The 21,044-nt window shown below is 41.7% G+C and overlaps 1 protein-coding gene across 1 annotated transcript in view; it reads right to left on the bottom strand.

The window, feature by feature from the left end:
- LOC145351476 (organic cation/carnitine transporter 2-like) overlaps window positions 1-18,801 on the bottom strand; it is a 30,122-nt gene extending 11,321 nt beyond the window's left edge. The window contains exons 1-5 of the mRNA XM_080201070.1: window positions 18,412-18,801; window positions 13,785-13,888; window positions 10,263-10,417; window positions 8,578-8,749; window positions 4,094-4,220 (exon numbers count right to left, since the gene is read on the bottom strand). Of these exons, the coding sequence (XP_080057196.1) occupies window positions 4,094-4,220; window positions 8,578-8,749; window positions 10,263-10,417; window positions 13,785-13,888; window positions 18,412-18,801 (948 nt within the window). The remainder of the gene's footprint in view (window positions 1-4,093; window positions 4,221-8,577; window positions 8,750-10,262; window positions 10,418-13,784; window positions 13,889-18,411) is intronic.
- Between the last annotated feature and the right edge of the window lie 2,243 nt (window positions 18,802-21,044).

The raw sequence follows: 21,044 nt of genomic DNA, 5'->3' as shown, positions 1-21,044 counted from the left end.
CAGTATACTACAGCAACAGCAATGCAGTGGCCAGAAGAAGGGGACAAAGGAATTGGAGGACTGTAGGGGTCCCTGAAGAAAAGTTTAATTTAGAAAATTATTTATAATTAGTTTATAGCGGTTGTTAGTCAAAGTACATCAATGGTTTTGTGCTGAATTCTGAGACAAAAGTTCATCACATGACTTGGTCTGCGTTAGCATGACACTCAGACTTGGGAGGGGAAAAAAAACATACGAGTGATGCAACGCATCAAGGTTGAAGAGCTGCAGATGTAGAACCATCCACCTCCCTAGCAATTAACATTTAGCAGGTTCATTCTCTAACTTCAAAAGACCAACTGTGCAAGAAAACAAGTATTAAAACATTCCACCTTGTGCATTTAATTAGTGCCGTTTAACTCTGGGCCAGAAATTTCTGGCCATTCACATCCCACTGCTGCTGTAAGTGAGGACAGAGAATTTGGCGCTTGGCCAAATCTCCATTCACTGCAGTGGGTCCAGAGAGTCCCGCGTGAAAGGCTGGAAAATGAGACTGCTGACATTTAAAAGAAGTCACTTCCTTTCTCAGTATGTATCCATCTTCAATTTTGTAAGTTTACAACTAAGTTCTGTAATTAGCTTTCATAATACTTCCTTAAATTTTAATGTATCAGTTGAATGTGTTGCGTAGTATTTAGCACACCAAATTCTTTTACTTGTATTTTAAAGTTTAGTTATTATTGTCACAAGTAGGCTTACATTCACATTGCAATGAAGTTCCTGTGAAAATCCCCTAGTCACTACACTCCAGCGCCTATTCAGGTACAATGAACGTGGATTATTTGACCAATGCACCTAACCAGCACATCTTTCAGTTTGTGGGAGAAAACTGGAGCACCTGAAGGAAACCCATGCAGACATGGGCAGAATGTGCAAACTCTATACAGACAGTGACCCAAGCCAGGAATCGAACCCAGATCCCTGGTGCTGTGAGACAACCGTGCTAACCACTGTGCCACCATGCCATATAGATTTTGTGTAATTTCTGTCACTTTGTAGGTTTTATAAAGCTATTCTATATTTTTATTTGATGTATATAAAGCACTGACAGATAATACAAAAACAGAAGTACAGGCTGCCCGCTATTGGCCAGTGTCAGGATCTTCAGGTTTTCTTGCTGTCAACAGAATTTCCTGTTAAATGCACCCCCTGCCTTCAGGAAACATGTGGAGGGGGGTTCGCTGTTTGTGGGGTCAGAAGGTCCCATTGGCAGGGATGGCCAGAAAATTCTGGCCATTCTGGCAAAGCAGTTTTCTCAATTAATAGATAAACAGATTGATAAGCCCCTGTTTTAATGAAATTCTACCTTTATATCAGTTATACATCTGGACTGATAAATGCATGTTCCCAGACATTACATTCTGTCTTATCTCAGGTTAAGCAGACATCAAAACCATTTTCATCTTTATTCCACACATACCCTGTATAACTTCTAAGGACAACTCACTTTACTCTGCACCAACATGAATGGGAAGGGCAGATAATTACATTTATAGAATTATAGAAGCCCTACATGACAGAAGAGACCATTTGGCCTATCTAGTTTGCACTGACTCTCTGACAGAGTATCTTTCCCAGCTCCTCTCTCCTGCCCTATCCCTGTAACCCCACACATTTACCTGTGGGGAATCCATCTAACCTGCACATCTTTGGACAGAGGCAATTTAGCATGGCCAGTCCACCTAATCTAAACATCTGCGGAAGGAAACTGGAGCAAACCCATGCAGACATGGAAAGAATGTGCAAATTCCACACAGGCAGTGACCCGAGGCCGGAATTGAACCTGGGTCCCTGGTGCTGTGATACCCACTGTGCCAATGTGCCATTCCATTAATATTGGATGTTATTTTGGGTTAGAACAATTACTTGAGACTCCCTGAAGAATAATCCTGGCCTCAACACCATCTAACTCATCTTTCTTAATGAGATAAGATTTCCTTTCTTCAAAAGGTTGTTTCTTGGAATCCCCTGTGCAGGATGACATGTCTTATTTTCGATAGAACATAAGAACATAAGAACATAAGAAATAGGAGCAGGAGTAGGCCATCTGGCCCTTCGAGCCTGCCCCGCCATTCAATAAGATCATGGCTGATCTGTCGTGGCTCAGTTCCACTTTCCCGCCCTCTCCCCATAACCCTTAATCCCCTCTCTTATCAAAAACCCATCAACCCGCTTCTTAAAAATATTTAGCGAGGCAGCCTCCACCACTTCAACGGGCAGAGAATTCCAGAGATTCACCACCCTTTGAGTGAAGAAGTTCCTCCTCAACTCCGTTCTGAACTGTCCCCCCTTTATCTTGAGGCTGTGCCCCCTAGTCCTATTGTCTTTTTTGAGCGGGAAGAGTCTTTCCACCTCTATCCTATCCATCCCATTCATCATCTTATACGTCTCAATGAGATCTCCCCTCATTCTTCTAAACTCTAACGAGTACAAGCCTAGTTTATTCAGCCTCTCCTCATAGCTCAACCCCCTCAACTCCGGTATCAGCCTAGTAAACCTCCTCTGCACTCCCTCCAAGGCCAAAATATCCTTGCGCAGGTGCGGCGCCCAAAACTGCACACAGTACTCCAGCTGCGGCCTCACCAATGCCCTATACAGCTGCAGCAAGACCTCCCTACTTTTATATTCAAACCCCCTCGCTATGAAGGCCAGCATCCCATTCGCCTTCCTGACCACCTGCTGCACCTGCAGGCTGGGTTTTTGCGATAGGATTGGATCTTTTGGAGTCCAGACTTTGATCTGCCTTGTTGACAACGGCAGATTCTCCAAGATATTCAGGGTCGTCCTGACTTCATCCAATGCAGATAAGGAGCCCAGCTTGTGGGCAATGGGTGGTGACTCAGTGCATCATTAGCTATCTGGGTTTCAAGGTGGTGTCCTTGAAGATATTCATAGGCCATCAATAACAAGGCCCAGCCCTGGATCTAAATGGAGGCAATAGGCAGGATCATCATGTTTTCTTGTCAATGTAGATCTTGGCCTTAGCTCTTTTATTTTCCGAATCCTTCATGGAAAATGCCAGGATATCTGCTAGCAATGTCATACAGTCCCCCCACATCTAGCCTGAAGATCTCCAAACAGTTCAGCCGGATCTGCTAGACACAATCTCTCCACACAAAACTTGGCCTGCAGACTCGGACAAGCATGAGTAGGCAACAAACTGATTGCCGACTGTAAGTTATTGGGACCATTGCAGCGCCTTTTATGCATAAAGGTTTCCCCATGTAGATGGCTAACCTGGCCTTCATATCTTCCAACCTCAGGAATTGAGATGCTCATATATTTGTTGTCAATAACGGAGACTGCAACTCCCATGTCCACCTCCATCTTCAAGGGATAGTCATCAGTAATTCTACCATTATTAGGGCAACTTTTGTCGTCATGATATGATTCAGTTGTCATGTTTCTGAAGAACAGGATGCCTGTATGGTATGGCAGGTACAGCCTTAGCCTTTTTTTTTAAAAAACCAGGCAATACATATTTTGCCTGTTCCTGAAACATCGCCTGGGCTGTCTCCTTTGACAAGTGCTTGCAATAATCCATTGTCTGGCAATTTCACATTTCTGGAATATGTTCTCTAATGCTGTTGAAGGCTACAATCCACTCCTTGACTGATAGGTCTCCTTTAGGGCTCCTTTGTTGCCCTTTAACACTTGGTTTATACAAGCTCTTTTCCACTGAGGACTGATTACATGGGGTCCCTCCCACTAGTTGGAAGACATTGCTGCCTGATTCTCCCTATAGTTCCTGTTACAGGCTTCAAGTTCCCAAAAAGGGGCATAATGGCTTTTTCTGACTGGAGAAGAATTTTGACTTATGGAGGTTCTTTTTGGAGGAGGAAGATGGCAAAAAAAACACATTTCTTGTCGCCAATGTAATAATTCAGCTGAACATTACCAAGCACCCATTATTGTGTATTGAGAAAGAGACCACTCCTGTGGCCTACAAAACTGGTCCAGTTGAAGGATGGGAAAATTGGTAATTAAATAGCAGACCTATATTAAAGGGTTGAAGGATCATATGGGAAATAAATACAATATTGTGTGCCAGTACCTCACAATCATTGAATAGCACCGCTGGCGGAGTGACACCATTTTTCTTTGCAATGTGTCGGAGTATTGCTTCAGCCTCTTGTGCCCTTCCCTTTAACATCAGCCAGCGTGGAGATTCAGGAATAAACCTGGGATTTAAAGTATTTTGTTTTAAATAATGAAGACTGAAGATACAAAAAGTAACTAATAATATTTAAATACTTCTTAATGGCAAATCTTGATATTTAATTCAAAGGAGTGGCTTCGGAAATGGAATTAAAATTCAATGTGTTATGTAAGAAATCTCGCTCTCTCTCCAGATTTTTCATTCAACTTTTGCTTCATAGGGTGTGGCGATGAAGACAAAAACCTATCCCAATTTATTACTTTTCTTTAGGTCGCCATTCACTAAACACCACAGGTGGGATTTTACGGTCTTGCTCGTCCCGAAACTGTAAAATCCCGTCCGAGGTCAACAGACCTTTCCATGGTCTGCCCCTTGCCTGCTACGATTCCTGTGTAGGGCGGGATAGTAAAATTCCGGTCAATATCAGGGTGGGACACCGTCCAAAATTAGCAGGTATTTATCGATGGTACAGGCGATACAACATTTTGGTCAAATTCCATTAGTTTAGTGGAAGGAAAATTAGGTACATTCTGTTATAAACATGCAACTCTCCCCAGATTTTTCCTTCTGCATTCTGTATAGACAATGTCCAATAATGTGACCCAATGACGGTGAAGAAATTCTGTGTAATGTATCGTAAACCAATGCATCTCTGCAATGTGTCACATGATTATGTGGTGACGTCACCTGAAGCATTTTGGAGATTTTCCCTCGTTTGCATCTTGGACTGCAAACAAGCAAGGCCCATCTAATGAAGCTCTGCTAACTAGCTAAGTAACCCACTGTGTGGGAACCTTTTCACTCCTTTATCTTTACTGTTAAAGTGAGCTGGCCAATTTAGTACACCACAGTAAAAGATAAAATTGATGATCAGGACGTTTTTCCAGCAAAAAACAGTCAGAAGAAACAATTCAGACCTGGACCTCGGGTCAAGGAGCCCATTCCAGCGTTGGTTGAAGTGCGATAAATCTGACTGTTGTGAAAAGGGTTTTTAGCCTTCCTCAAGGGTGAACTTTAAATTCTAAACTTGATAAAAGCACACCGGACCATCCCTTTTTTTTTTACTCGACCACGACCCTGGGAATACTGTAACTCAGCAACTGGTAACTGCAATTGTGGGAAAAGGAACCATATGATGAGAATGCAAAATCATGGAGTACCTATGAAGAGAGATTTCAATATTAACTTGCTGCAAACAGGATAGCAGACAAAATTAAGGAGCAATTCTCTTGAGTGTAATAAGGCGCAAAACCTTCACTCTATTACAAAGTCTTGACATCCTGTCAATGCCTTTTATAGAAATGTACAAGGAATTGACTGAGACCCTTGAAGAATACTTCTCGCCCAAGCATTTAATCGTAGCGGAGAGATTCAGATTTAATTTATGGAGTCAAGCAGAAGGTGAAAATGTTCCAATATTTCTAGCTGTATAATGGAAATCAGTGAAAAGTTGTGAGTTTGGCACAACCTGAAGATACTCTGTGAGCCAGACTTGTTAGTGGACTTTGAAATAAAACAATTCAAAGACACCAAACTTCTTTTAACACTAAAACTTGCTGTTGAGATTGCAGTGTCCATGGAATTGGCCATTAAAGACGCTTCTTAAATTAACGCTGATGCCAAAATATGCAAGATGAATGCTGAGAAACAAATACCTCTCCACACAGAAACATGCCATAGGCGTGGCCAAGTCAGAAATTCTCCAAAGGACTCTTGGTGTTGTGAAAACAAAAGTCATCATTGTGACGAGAAAGGACATGTAACAAAGATGTTTTTGATCAAACAGAATTCTCAAACCTCGGGGAAGGGTTAATGCAAAGATGCATCCAATTCGGCACAAAAGATTCTATTGAATAATCAAAGATAATGAAGATTCTCAGAAAGACACAATGCCTACAGAGAGTAAAGAACTAAAACGCAGGTGTAATATCGATATAAGGCAAAACACAAGGATTTTGAGTCTATCCAAAACTGAAGAGGAATGAAATTTAAATGGAAGTAGATACAAGAACTGCTGGATCTCTTATCTCTGAGAATTGACATCAACAAACGTTCAAGAATGTACCATTAAAGCCATCTAACGTAATCCTGAGAATTTACATGGAAGAAGTGGTTCCAGAGAAGGTTTCTATCATTGTGCAAGTTGAAACAAATGGTCAATCTCTAAAATTGCCATTACATGTTGAGAAAGGAAATTTTGCAGCACTTTTCAAAAGAGCGTGGTGAAACAAAATCAAATTAAATTGGCAAACAATTAACCAACTGGTTGATGGAAAGAACACATCACAGAAATTGTTTGAAAAATACAAGAAGGTATTTGAAAATACATTAGGGGAAATGACCAGGGTCAAAGCATGACTTAAGATAAAACCTGTCAGCAACCCAAAATGCTGAAAAGCCTTATTTTATCAAGACAAAGGTTGAAACAGAACTTGAAAAATTAATCAAAGATGGAGTGGTTGAATCAATAATCACAAACGTGACATCACATCAGCGAGATACGAACATTTAGTGAAGGGGGAAGATCTGGAGGGGGGTGGGGGATTTAATAATATTGTAATATATTTAAATGGATGTAAATCAAGTTCTCATCCATTGTGGGCCTGCACCTGATTAAGTCACTGGTGAGGGGTGGTGTAAGTCAGAAATTGCAGTTTCCAGGGTTCGTCAGATCTTGAACTCCCGTTGCCAATCTTGCAGACAGAGTGCAGGCTCGAGATCACTCCCATAGTATCTTTCCATTTGTGACTGCTTCACTCTTCCATTTTCATGAATTCTGCTTAATTACTTTCCTTTTCACTTAACTCTGTTTCTCTTTATCTGCATTCATTTCATAAACATGGTCTAATATTGGGTCAACATACATAGGAAGACCTTTTCCATTAACATTGATCTGTAATTCATTCAACTTGGGACCGCAAAGATTATACAGCCAAATGTTTCTCCCTCCTCCATCGTTATTCCGCTCTCTTTTTACATCTCTGCTATTCTTCCTCTCTACACTAACTTCCACAATCCTTCACCTCTTATTCTCTGTCCTCCTTTTTGTTTTTTTTTCTGCTTTTCACTCCATTTCTAATTCTGCTTCCGCTACGTTTTCTTAAATCCAATCCTGACTTCTATTTTTCACTCCTTCACACCTGTTTCTTGTTTCACTCCTTTCATTTATCTTTGTCATTTTTCCTTTCTTCATTGCTCATTTTGGTCTTGGATCTCTTCACTTCTGATTTTGCTTCTCCGTTTCTTCTCCTGTCTTGAAAATGTCTTTTCTCTGCAACAGTTCCAGCTCTCATTTTCTGCCACATTTCCACAACTACGTAGAGAAAATGTTGCAAAGCTGCAAAAAATCTTATCAACTATTTGTGAGTTTTGTTTTAATTTTATGATATTAATACTGTCTTAAAATTACTTTGATTAAAACATTTCACAACAAACATGACAGAAAGAGACACTGAATACAAGCTTGCCAAACATATTTCTGCTTGTTTTGGATACTGGAATTCCTACAGTGCAGAAGGAGGCCATTTGGCCCATTATGTTTGCGCCAACTCTTACCCAGGCCCTATCATAATAGTCCTACACATTTTACCCTGCTTATCCTCCTAACCTATAAATTTTGAGACAATAAAGGACAATTTAGCATGGCCAATCCACCTAACCTGCAATCTTTGGACTGTGGAAGAAAACTGGAGCACTCAAAGGAAATCCATGCAGACATGGGGAGAACATGCAAACCCACACAGACAGTCACCCAACGCTGAAATTGAATCCCAGGTCCCTGGCGCTGTGAGGCAGCAGTGCTACATCTTTGAATGAGAATAATGGCAGGAATGACCACTGCTCAATTCTTGCAGAGACAAAGTCCCTTCCTCACACTGAGAATGCCATTCATTGTATTTGTTGTATCACCACAGTGCTTTCTCTTCTTGAGAAGACCCATTGAAAGAAAGGTTTTTAATACATTGATCATCCAGAGTCAACCACTGAACTGAATGGATATTGCTGTAACACACTGACAATCCAAATATCATTACATGAGCTGCAACTCACTTGAGTTAATGATCACCACCAACCCTTGGGCAGGAATCCCATTGTGGAAGCCACCTAGTTTTCAACCCTTTAGTTTAATCTAGAAAAATTGGACAGTATTATAATGGGCTGGATATCCACTCAATTAGCCTCTGGGCAGTGCAATGACAATTATCGCTACCCAACTTTAAATCTCTTGTCACAATTAAGGAGATATCACTCCACATTTTGAATACCTTTTAATTCTGAACTCCATCCTGTTCTCATTTGTTTTCACCTTCATTGGAATCACTGGCAGAAGTTAACAGCAATTAAAATTATTACCCACTGAGGTTCTGGATCCTACCTACCACCACAAAGGAATATACAGCACGCCAATGAGAGACAGGGCCAAAAGCAACATCCGCCAGTTTCGTATGAAGTATGCAACCAAAGGGAGGAACGTGTAACCACATGCGTAAGAAATGCAAACTCCCAATGTGGAGAAACTAATTCGAATGGATTTCCCAAGAAGTTCTGATCCTGTAAGAAGAGAATAACCAGGTTAAGGCAATTTCCTCATCTATTTTATTGCCAAATCATAGAATCCCTACAGTGCAGAATGAGGCCATTCAGCCCATCAACCCTGCACCAACAACAGTTCCACCTGGCCCTATCCCCTTAATCATACATATTTACCCTCCTAATCCCCCTGACACTAAGGGCAATTTTGCATGGTCAATCAACCTAACCCACACACCTTTGGACTGTGGGAGTAAATCAGAGCACCCAGAGAACACTCATGCAGACACAAAGAGAAGATGCAAACTGCACACAGATAGTGACCCAAGGCCAGAATTGAACCCAGTTCCCTGGCGCTCTAAGGCAGCAGTGCTAACAACTGCGCCACCGTGCCTGCTCTGATGAAGAGACTCCATCTCTTAAGCAGACAGTCACCACCATCAGATTAGACGTTGACACTGCACCTACTTGAGGGGAGAATAGTGTTTCAGCAGAGGACTCAGATGTAAACATCAATGGGTTGGCATATAGCACAGTACTGAATGGACATTAATGCCAAATTGATGGGTGCGTTGGCTGATTATCTAGATAACTTCCTATCTTTGCATTGGAAAATGCAAAGATATGTAAAATGATAGATTAGCACCTCCAAAAGAGATCTGCAGAAATAGTTGATACATGTGCCTAAGGATAACAAAAGTAAAATGTTCCAGGGCAAAACAGCCCTGTCAGATAATACATACGAGATAAAAGCAAAACAATTAATAAAATCATAGAATCCTACAGTGCAGAAGGAGGCCATTTAGCCCATCAAGTCTTCACCAACCACAATGCCACCCAGGCCCTATCCCCACAACCCATGCATTTACCCTAGCTAGTCCCCCTGACACTAAGGGGCAATTGAGCATGGCCAATCCACCTAACCTGCACATTTTTGGACTGTGGGAGGAAACCGGAGCATCCCCACACAGGGAGAATGTGCAAACTCCACACAGACAGTGACCCAAGCTAGGAATTGAACCCATGTCTCTGGTGCTGTGAGGCAGCGGTGCGAACCACTGTGCCACCCTAAATTGAAAGAAAGGTGCAAAACAGTAAATATTTGTGATAACTTCAGGTATTCACAAGACAGGGTCAAAGACAGGACGTAGTGTGTCCATGTTCCAAGGATTTCCAGGTGTCTGATTTGTAATATTAGGATTCTCCCCCTTATGCTTATTCTGTCCAAACCAAATTTTCTGAATTTTAGCTGATGCTTTATTTTTTCTGATGTTTTCTGCCATTCACCAACCTCTGGTTTACACTCCCAGCAGGAACATCCTTGCTGTCTGTCACATTTCAGAACCATTTTGACCAATTTTGCACAGAAATATATTGGGAAGAGAAAGCTAGCTTCCAAAATTCCCTGGGTCTCCTCCCAGATTTCTGGGCTCCACATGCAATGACCAGAACTAAGTGTCACACTGAGTGACAGAATCAGCAAAGATAGTAAGAAAAGCACCAAATAAAACTATGGAATGGTGTTGATGCTTACCAAGAACAAAAGCAGCCACAAAGTTTGAGATCTGTCCAAGACCCATAAGGAAATTCAGAATGCAGAATATTTCCCAGTTTGGAGAGAACACTTGGAGTAGGCCGAATCCAGTCTCTACAGCCATAGTTCCAAACAGAATGATCTTCCTCCCAAACCTGCAAACCAGAAGCAAATAATACTTCATCTAAATCCATTGCAGATGTACTAACATAATTGGAAACTCACGCATCTGATCATGTACATGCCAAGTCACATTTGTACAAAAATGTACATACAAACTGGTGTACATGCCATACCTATCTTCTGTCAGCTACATAGCAATCAAATTTAAGACAGACGTATCCACTTATGTCTAGATTTACATCAAACAACATAGGAATCAAGAATCGATGATCCCGCTGGCACTCAACTGCCATGAATTTGGTTTAGAAATTAAGTTAGGATACAGAATATGCAAGCGCACAGTCTTATATCTGGGACTGCACAGTGTCTTGTTAGGGGTTTAACCTCTGATTGCCTCTGAACAAAACTATTAGTGGGGTTAGGAGTTTCCACAGCTCTAGCCCTGAAAGCGAGAGACCAAAAGCAACAGCATAGTGTCAATGAAGAGGTCCCATTTCTTAGACAGTCATGGCCACCAGGTTAGAAACTGACACTGCACCTACCTTGGAGGGGAGCACAGAGCTGGGATCTGACCATGGTGAGTCACCAAGGTAGAAGGATGGTTTGATTGCCAACTCACCAGTGGGCATGTGGGAAGACAAGTATTTCAGCAGATGTAAGCATTAATGGGCTGGTATACAAGACAGTGCTGAATATTCATACACACCAAAGTGCTGGGTGCATTGGCTGATCAGCCAGGTTATCTCCTATCGCTGGAATGAATATCGGAAAATGCAGTGATACATAAAAATAAGGTTCAAACAGCGACCTGGAAAAAGGTTTGGCATCTTTTTCACCAGAATAAGATCAGCAAAGATGCATTTGGTGAGATCCTACCGAAGTGAAGATGAGAATGACCTGAGAGAGGGAGTTCTAGCTTGCAACCTGAGGGAAAGGATTTGCACTAAAAAAAAATGCTCAGCATCTCCTTACAAAGCAGACCTAACAACAACTTTTTGCATTGACCTAATCCATTGTCAGTCACTTTTTTGATGGACTTTTCAGACACTCTGACAGGCAGACATCCTTGGTGTGTCCCAAAGGTTGTTTGTAAAAAAAAAATGCGTTGTCCCGATATTGCCATTATTTATTATCTATTCCTAGTTATCCTGAATTACAACTTAACACAACTGAATGGCTTATTACACCACTTAAGAAGAAAGACTGGTGCTAGTGGAGAACCAAATCAGGTAGGAATGGCAGGATTCCTTCCCCAAAGGATAGTAATGGGATGGCATGGTGGCACAGTGGTTAGCATTGCTGCCTCACAGTGCCAGGGACCTGGGTTCAATTCCTGGCTTGGGTCACTATCTCTGTGGAGTTTGCATGTCCTCCCCGTGTCTGCATGGGTTACCTCTGGGTGCTCTGGTTTTCTCCCACAGTCTGAAAGATGTGCTGATTAGGGTGTATTGACTCAAACAGGTGCCAGAGTGTGGTAACTAGGGGAATTTCACAGTAACTTCATTGCAGTGTTCATGTAAGCCTTATTTGTGACTAAAAGACAAATTTTCTTTACTTTAAATGCATTAGGCATATTTTAAGAGTAGTTTAACAGTTCACTGATACCAGCTTTTTGTTCCCATATTTTTAAATTTTATCTCAAACTCCAGCTTGGCGGGATTTGATTTCATGTTCAGTTGAATGATGTCTCCAGAGCTCTCTTAGGAGATTTTGCTGCAAGTTATTGGGCCATTGTAATCAGCATTGCTGAGAACATCAGGATGATGATGATATATTCCTGCCTTGTTCATGTTCTCAACTCCCACCTGAACCTCATTCTACAATCTGGCATGAAGACAAGCAGCAGATGGCGTGACCGTGGACCCTCTCATTTTCCAACCCAAGACGGAAAAATCAGTAAGAATGGAACGATAAGAACGCTGGCCCGAACTGCTTTCTCCTTCTGGGAATCAATCCACTTGTTGTCACTCCGATCTTGCTCTTTCTGCTTTCCGACTCCAGAAACAGTCTCGTGTCCAACCATTGCATCCTTAGCGTGAAAGATGTGAACAAGAGCAGACATGAAGCATTGAAATTAGGAGTAGGCCATTTGGTCCTTCGAGCCTGCTCCACCATTCATTTTGATCATGTCTGATCATTGAATTCAACATCCTGATCCCCTCTTCCTCCCGTGTCTCACATGGCATGAAGAAGCATCATCACTTAGCAAATGCTCAGTCACTCTGCATGCTTTCAAGGGCAACATTGAGGTTCCCCATAACCATCTCTCCAGATTCATTTTCTAAAAGGCCTATGGTCATTTTGACCTCTCTCTCTCTCCCCCTTTTTTTTTGAATATTTAAAGAAGCTCTTATTGACATTTTTTATATTTCTCATTAGTTTGCCATTGTAACTTATTTACTCTCTCTTTGTTGTTATCTTTTTAGCCCTCCTTTGCTGAATTCTGAATTTATCCCAGTCTCTGGGGCTATCACTAACTTTTCCTTCCTTAAATGCTTTGTCTTTCAACTTCGTGCACTCCTTAATTTCGTTGGTTAGCTTTGGTTGTTTTAACCCTCTCTTAGAACCTCAGTGCACCCCTCCTATCCTGGTCCTAACAGAAGCCTGGTGATTTGTATGGGGAATAGCAGAAGTGGATTGACTGTCCATTTACAGCTTCTCCAAGATCCCACAGCACCAACACCAGGGGCGCCAGAGAGCTCAGATTTGTGCCCTTGACATGCAGCCAGTCACTTTTTTCACCTTTACCACTCAATTTATTATCTCTTCCCCCATATGTATCCAGCATAAAATCAATTGGAAAATGTGAAATAATTTTAAAATACATACCAATAATAACCCTAACTAAATTAGGGTATATACTTGATGTGGTGGAGTAAGAAGTCAGTAGCAAAGACGACAGCTTTTTTCTTTTATTAATCATGGGGCATGGGTATTGCTGGCTGGCTGGCGTATAATCTCCAGCCCTAATTTCTCTTAAGAAGGTGGTGGTGAGCTGCCTCCTTGAATCACTGCAGTCGATGTACTGTGAGTTGACCCACCATGCCGTTAGGGAAGAAATTCCAGGATTTTCACCCAGTGATTGTGAAGGACCAATGAGATATTTCCAAGTTGGGCCACTGACAAGCTTGCATGATCACTTAATGACACATGCACCATTTCAACCAGCCTGCCTCATCACAGCATTCCAACGTTGACTCTTGCATGAACTGAGGGGACAGACGAGGAGGCCAGCTGGTGGAAGTGATGTTGCAGACAGCTGTCAGAGGTCATTAGCCGTAACCCAAGAGAATGATCCTCAGAATTAAAGTGGGGCTATGGGAAGGAGAGGAGGAAACAATTCTGGGGCTAAAACTAGAAGATTCTTTCTGACAGAATTTGATAAAGATAACGGCTCACCTGTCTGATAACTGTCCAGAAATAATGGAACCAGTCAACGCTCCTATGAAGAATATTGACATGGGAAATGGCCCTTTCCAGCCATTATCACACACCAAGTCCCACTGAAATGCAAAGAGAAATGAAAAGCTCTATACATGCGATATGGGAACAATTACAGACAAGTCATTTTACTGCACTGGATCCAAGAACTGGGAAATGAGGAAACACCTATTTGGTTCATCATGCTTGCAAGCACGTTAGCCTCCGCTCATTGGCTGTCGTTATGCTTCTAACTTAGAAGACAGTGGTTCACATCCTATTCAAGTGCATGAGCACCGAATCTGAGCTGAAGTAAGCTGTTCAACACTGAGGGAATGCTGTGCCTGAGATAAGCTCTTCAACTGTGATACTGTCTGCCCTTGGACAGACAGAAAACATTCAGCGCACTATCTGGAGATGCACAGAATGACTTTTCAATCAATTTATTTTCCTCGACAAACATTACGAAAGACAATCTCGTTGTTCATTCTATTGTTGTCAGTGGGATGTTGCCCTCACATTTATCTATGTTGCGGCAATGTTTACATTCCAGAGGTAATTCATTAGCAGGGAAGTGCTTCAGGGCAAACTAAAGGCATACGCTTGCCCGTATTACTTCTAATTCTAACAGGCAATACACAATCCATATTGTTGTAAGGTTTCCTAAATATATTTGATCTGCTGAGGGAAATGTTGAATTCCCAAGATAGAACGATGACATTTTTTTCATATTGTCTGAATCTAGTTGAACAAATTTAACACTGTTAAATTGGCTTTCTTAGAGAGAATTTATACAGCTCCAGGAAGATTGGGGGAGTCAGAGATATAGATTCCAGGTCATCTATATTTATCCTATATATTTTCTAGATGCGGCTCAGCAAGTATTTTAGGAAGCTTCATTGTAATTCCCTTACTTTTGCATTCTACACTTCTATTTTTAAAGCCCATGATCCCATATAATTTATTATCTTCTTTCTCAACCTGCCCTGCCTATGATTTCTATACACTCCCCCCAGCATTCCTCAGTTCCTGCATGCTATTTAAAACTGAACTCTTTAGCTCATATTGCCTCCCCTCCTCCTACACAAATATATTAGCCCAGAGTTTCTGGCATTAAATGTCATCTACCATGTGTCTGTTCATTCCACCATCCTGTGTTCCTCCTTTCTCCACCCCTCACTGTCCCCTTCCTTGCTCACTGCAAGTCCAGCTTCTGGGTCCTGAGTATCAAAGTCCAAGGCATTATTATACATCATGTAATGCAGTGGCCCTTGGACTAACCCCATGGGGAACTCTATATCTTCCTCCAGGCTAAATGCCAGTTATTCTCCTCTGTTCTCATTCAGCTAATTTAATTTCCATGCTGCATCTGCCATTTCAGTTCCTTTTAACTTTGGTGACAACCTTATTATGTTGCAAAAATTTCAAAAGAGAAGTGAAAAGAACATACATTTTTAAGCACAGATTCTCCCTCCATAACTTTAACCTGTGAGCTGGGAAGATTTTGACACACCAATACCTGTTCCACAGCCTCTTGTCAATAATTTTTACCTGAGATACTACAAAGGTTTGATCATAATAGATCTCCATTCCATGGGGAGGAGAAAATTAATTCTGCTAACCAGTCTGGATCAGTACACTTCATGGTTGCTAAAATTAGAACTAGCATCAGTTGTGACACCACTCATCTTTTAAAAAAAATCATTCAAGGAAGGTGGGCAATGCTAGCTAGACCAGCATTTATTGCCTTAAGAAGTTGGGCAACCTTCTTGAACCACTGCAGTCCCTGTAGCATAGGTACACCCACAGTGCTGTTAGGGAGGGAGTGACAGTGAAGCAACAATGATATATTTCCAAGTCAGGATAATTAGTGACTTGGAGGGAAACTTCCAGGCAGAGGTGTTCCAATGTGTCTGATGCTCTTGTCCTTCTAGATGGTACTGGCTGTGAGTTTCAAAGGTGCTGTCTAATGATTCTTGGTGAGCTCCTGCCATATATCTTGTAGATGATACGCACGGCTGCCACTGTTCATCGGTGTGAAGGGATTGAATGCTTGTAGAAGAGATGCCAATAAAGCAGGTGCTTTGTCCTGAGTGGTGATGAGTTTCTTGGGTGTTATTGGAGCAGCATTCATCCAGGCAAATGGACAGTATTCCATTTGCACTTCAGTCTTGTGCTTTGTAGATTGTGGATAGACTTTTGGAGTCAAGAAGTGAGTTACTGGTGACCAGTTCTGTTTCTGGTCAATGGTAACCATTACTCATGATCAATGCCTACAGACGAATAATGGTTAGTTGAAATATTGTCAGCTGACCAAAACTCTTTAAATTGTAAAATTGACACCTTCAGGGGATGATGGATGGGTAGGTGGGAGGGAGGGAAAAACATAATGGGTGATAAGCAAACTGCTCACAAGAAAAGGAAAGTGTGTACATTACTAATATACACAGGTTAGCACAGTTACCCAACAGGGCAGGATTTTCTGGCTGCACTCACCCCAAGGCTGGAAATTTCTGTCCGAGGTTAACAGACCGTTGCATAATCTGTACCCTCCCCACCACCCCCCCCACCCACTATGATTCCCGTGGTGGGAAGGGCAGGAAAATTCCACCCTGAACCATCAAAGCCATTTCATTCCAAAACAGTTTATTCATTACTGTGTTTATTTTATTGTGGTGGAAACTGTTCTACGTGTCTATGAGGAGAAATCTACCTTACTGTTGCTGACAGTTAGAAGCTTGCCTCAAAGTCAGACACTAGCTTACTATTCTTTTTCACCATTGAAAACAAGGTTGGTGCTTGAAGAACCATTATATAACTTAACTTAATGTTTTGCCTCCATTATATACAACTCGCTTGCATAACAGAGACCAATAATTTAGGAAAGAGATTAACCTGATTTATTGAAAACAAAGATTAACCAATTATCTTAGACAGCACTTGCAAGGAAAAATATGTGAAAGGTATTTTCTAAACATGTGAAATATGGCATCCCACAAATCTAAAATTAGTTCTCAGGGACAGTGCAGCTATCCAGCAGTAATTTGAAACTGATTGCATTGTTATAAGTATAACCCAGTTACACCTCATTCAACAAAAGGTAACTTTTGCAAGGATTTTGACAGTGAATCAGTTCCAGGATTTTTACATGATTCAAAATGTAAGGGCCTGCAATGTATTTCCATGAGGGAGTATGGAATCACTGACAGCAACTTCTGGACTTTTGCATTAGACACGGGATAGTAGACACTGCTGTCAGTTTTGCTGTGGTTAGCACCACAACATCTGCTCCATTCTCCCCTTCAGTTTCTTGGCCATTTAATCGGAATAAGATTCACGGTATATTTGCCATTGAGTGCATGCTACAAATGCATGTTGCTGATAGAAAAAGTGAGGCAAGGGAGACCAAGAAAATGGAATAACGGTTCGTGGTGATGAGGGGAAAGAAAGTTGATAAAAATATAAAAAATATATGGGATTGGAAAAGGCATTCCAGTCAATGTGAACCCAAAATATTGATGATGCTGGAATCTGACACAAAAACAGAAAATGCTGGATAAACACAGCAGTTCTGCTCTGACAGAGGTCATCCAGACTCAAAACGTTGACTCTATTCTCCCTCCACAGATGCTGTCAAACCTGCAGAGATTTTCCAGCATTTTTTATTTTTGTTCCATCCAGCCAATGTGATTGATCCCAATATCTATAAAATATCTTCCCAAACCATTTCTCTCATATCCCTCCACCAAATGTTTGTCCAGGCCACTTTTACAACCCTTTCTTAAACCATAGAACCCTACAGTGCAGAAAAAGACCCTTCAGCCTATGAGTCTGCACCAAACACAATCCCACCCAGGCCCTACCCCTATATCCCTACATATTATACCCACTAATCCTTCTAACCTACGCATCCTTGGACACTAAGGGGCAATTTCTTAGCACAGCCAATCAACCGAACCCGCACATCTTTGGACTGTGGGAGGAAACCAGAGTACACAGAGGAAACCCACACATATACAAGGAGAATGTGCAAACTCCACACAGGCAGTGACCCAAGCCAGGGATCGAACCCAGGACTTTGGAGCTGTGAAGCAGCACTGCTAACCACTGTGCTACCATGCAGCCCATAAATTTGTTGAGTTCCCATTCTCTTCCCCACCCCCAACCCCACTTCTCTCGGCAGATCTTTCTATACATCCACCAGCTAAATCTAAACTCTCTGGTCATATTGAAATTTGAAGGCTTTGCAAACTGTGCCGATGTTAACCATTCGAGGCTAGGGTTGGAACGTTTTAATGAGAGGATATTAGACCAATCTTCTGGGACTGTAAAAACACTAAGATTGATGACAAAGGGAAAGCAGTTAGAGATTAGAGTTAAAATTAAAATCCCTACTGCTCAGGAAACCCCAAAACACAGAACATTCAAGTGCATCTGATTCTGGGCCATGCAATGTAAAGAGATCCATCTCTCATTATCTGGTCACTTTGGATTGAAATATATCTGCATCTTTTATTTTAAATCGACATATATTATAGTTATTCTCACCATCTAATCTCAGAGTCCCTACTGCCAGTGTAATGATTGTGTTCCTTCAGCCACTTACCTCGCTGACAATGGTGGAGATGTACTGATCCCTACTGTACTCCCAACCATCCAAACAGGGCTCCTGTTCTAGCTCAGACACATTGAGAGAATCTGGGTCGGGAAATGTCTGCGAAAGATTCACGATCACATCCAGCCGGTACCGTCTGCATTTGCTGTACTGGAGTTTGCCATTTTCCAGTTCCAGAGGGATAGTCCTATTGATCCACGCTTCACTCAGATTGAGATCCCCGGGAATTACACAGCGATGCTCTGGAATATCCCCGACAAAAACGATGGACATTCCGCAGAAACCCGTTGGAAAGACGACGAGGCTGAGGAGGAAGAAGACAGCTTTCTGGTAGGGTCCCCATTCTCCGAGGAAAGCGGTGATTTCATGGTAATCCCGCATGCTGGTGACAGTGGGGGGAGAGACCGACAGCGATTAACTTCTGATGAATTGCAGCAATTTACTTTTGGACGGCGGAACGGAATAAACAACCTTGTGTCATTTCAAAATCAGCGATTAACTTTCAATCCTTTCCATTTGTAAATATGAATCCGTTGGCATTGTTAACTCCACCCTTCAGTCCTCAAAAGTGCCCAGTCCATCTCACATTACCTTTGAATACAGCAGCAATGCTAAAGGGATTCCTTTAATAAACGACTCGTTCACCAGCACTGACAGTTTCTCATTCATTTACGGCAGGGAAAACTTTGGAGTCACAAACGAATAAGTTCTGCCAAGTCAAATTACAAACTGATTATAGGTACAGGACGACAAGTTTTTTTTTCCCCAAAAAATATTTTTTTAGGGATGTGGAGGTGACCCAGTTGTTCTAACAATAAAAAGAGTAAATTCGTTTATTTATTAGGCTTACATTCACACTGCAATGAAAGTACCGTGAAAATCCTCTCGTCGCCACACTCCAGCACCTGTTTGGATACATTGAGTGAGAATTTTAGCAGGCCCAATCAACCTAAGCCACAATTCTTTAGACTATGGGAAGAAACCTGAGCACCCGGAGGAAACCCATGCAGACACGTGGAGAATGTGCAAACTCCACACAGACAGTGACTCAAGTCAGGAATCAAATCTGGGTCCCTGGTGCTGTGAGGCAGCAGTGTTAAACACTGTGCCACCCTCTGCCATGCCCAATATTATGTTGTTCTGAAATTTAAATGAGACCAAATCAATTCCCTTCAACAGTCATCCTGTTGTATCTGCTTCAAGCACTCATTGCCCATTTAGAATCATAGAATCCCTACAGTGCAGAAAGTTTCTTTCTTAGTCACAAATTGGCTTACAATAACGCTGCAATTAAGTTAACTGTGGAAATCTCTGAGTTGCTTGTTTAGGTACACTTTCCATAAAGCTCCACACAGAAGAAAGCCCATCCACTCTTTAAAAGAACTTCCTACCCAGGCCCACCTCTCTGCACTATCCCCATAATCCTCAACATTTAATATGACAAATCCATTTAACCTACATATCTTTGGGTCCTAAGGGACAATTTAGCCAATCCACCTCCTGCACATCTTTGGAGTGTGGGAGTAAACCAGAGCACCTGGAGAAAACCCCCACAGACATGTGAGAAGAGAGTGGCAGCAAACATAAGAGTTAAAAGGGAATCTGAAAAGCACCTCCAGACATATAAATAGCAAAATAATAAAAATGGTGAAACAAGGAGTGGAGCTTTTTGGGTGTGACATTAGCATGCCTTTAAGAAATTTTCTAATAAAATCATGCTCACAGCCTGTAGATGGAGGTTTTCTCTCAAGGCAATATATTGCTACTTAAGCTAACACAGAGACTCAAAACGCAGTGCACTGATTTTTAAGATGTGCCTTTATTTAACCAAATGATCCAATGGGAGAATAATATAAAGTAGCCCTGCACTCAAGGCATAAAATGTGCACAGCCCAATATCACTCTGAAGAACAATACCCCCGTGAAGGCAATTATATGGCCCCTCTTTCTGCTGACATAATCCAATAATGAATACAAATTGGTCAATAACCATCATGTCATTAACTCCTGCCAATAACAATACACATCGTGACCTAATGGGCTTTCATTTGTTATTTAATTATGGACAATACTCTCCACCTGTTCTCTCATAACATGAGATAAAACTGGGGGGGGTGATTACCACTGAATTGAACACATGTGACTCTTGTCTGACCCCTGAGAAACTCTTTCTGTCTGCTCACCACCTGCATTATCAACTTAGAGTTGTTCCCCCATTCATTAATATAGGATTAGGGCCATCTTATTCCCAACCACTGATGATGATGACATCAAATGAGTGGGTGAGGATCTGGTAGATGGAGTACAATGTTGGTAAATGTGAGTCATCCATTTTGGTAGGAATAACAGCAAAATGGACTAAAAAATAAATGGTAAAAAATTGCAGTATACTGTTGTGCAGAGGGATCTGGGTGTCCTTGTGCAGGAATCACAAGGAGTTGGTTTACAAGTGCAGAAGGTAATTAAGAAGGTAAATGGAATTTTGTCCTTTCATTGCTAGAGGAATGGAATTTAAAAGCAGTGAGGTTATGTTGCAGCTGTATAAGGTGCTGGTGAGGCCACAACTGGAGTACTGTGAAAAGTTTTGGCCTCCTTACTTGAGAAAGGATATACTGGCACTGGAG

The sequence above is a fragment of the Carcharhinus amblyrhynchos genome, chromosome 13, assembly GCF_965287045.1.
Source record: "Carcharhinus amblyrhynchos chromosome 13, sCarAmb.v2.hapA, whole genome shotgun sequence".
NCBI lineage: Eukaryota > Metazoa > Chordata > Chondrichthyes > Carcharhiniformes > Carcharhinidae > Carcharhinus > Carcharhinus amblyrhynchos.
The sequence above is the reverse complement of the archived record's forward strand: the minus strand, read 5'-3'. Positions and strand labels throughout refer to the sequence as shown.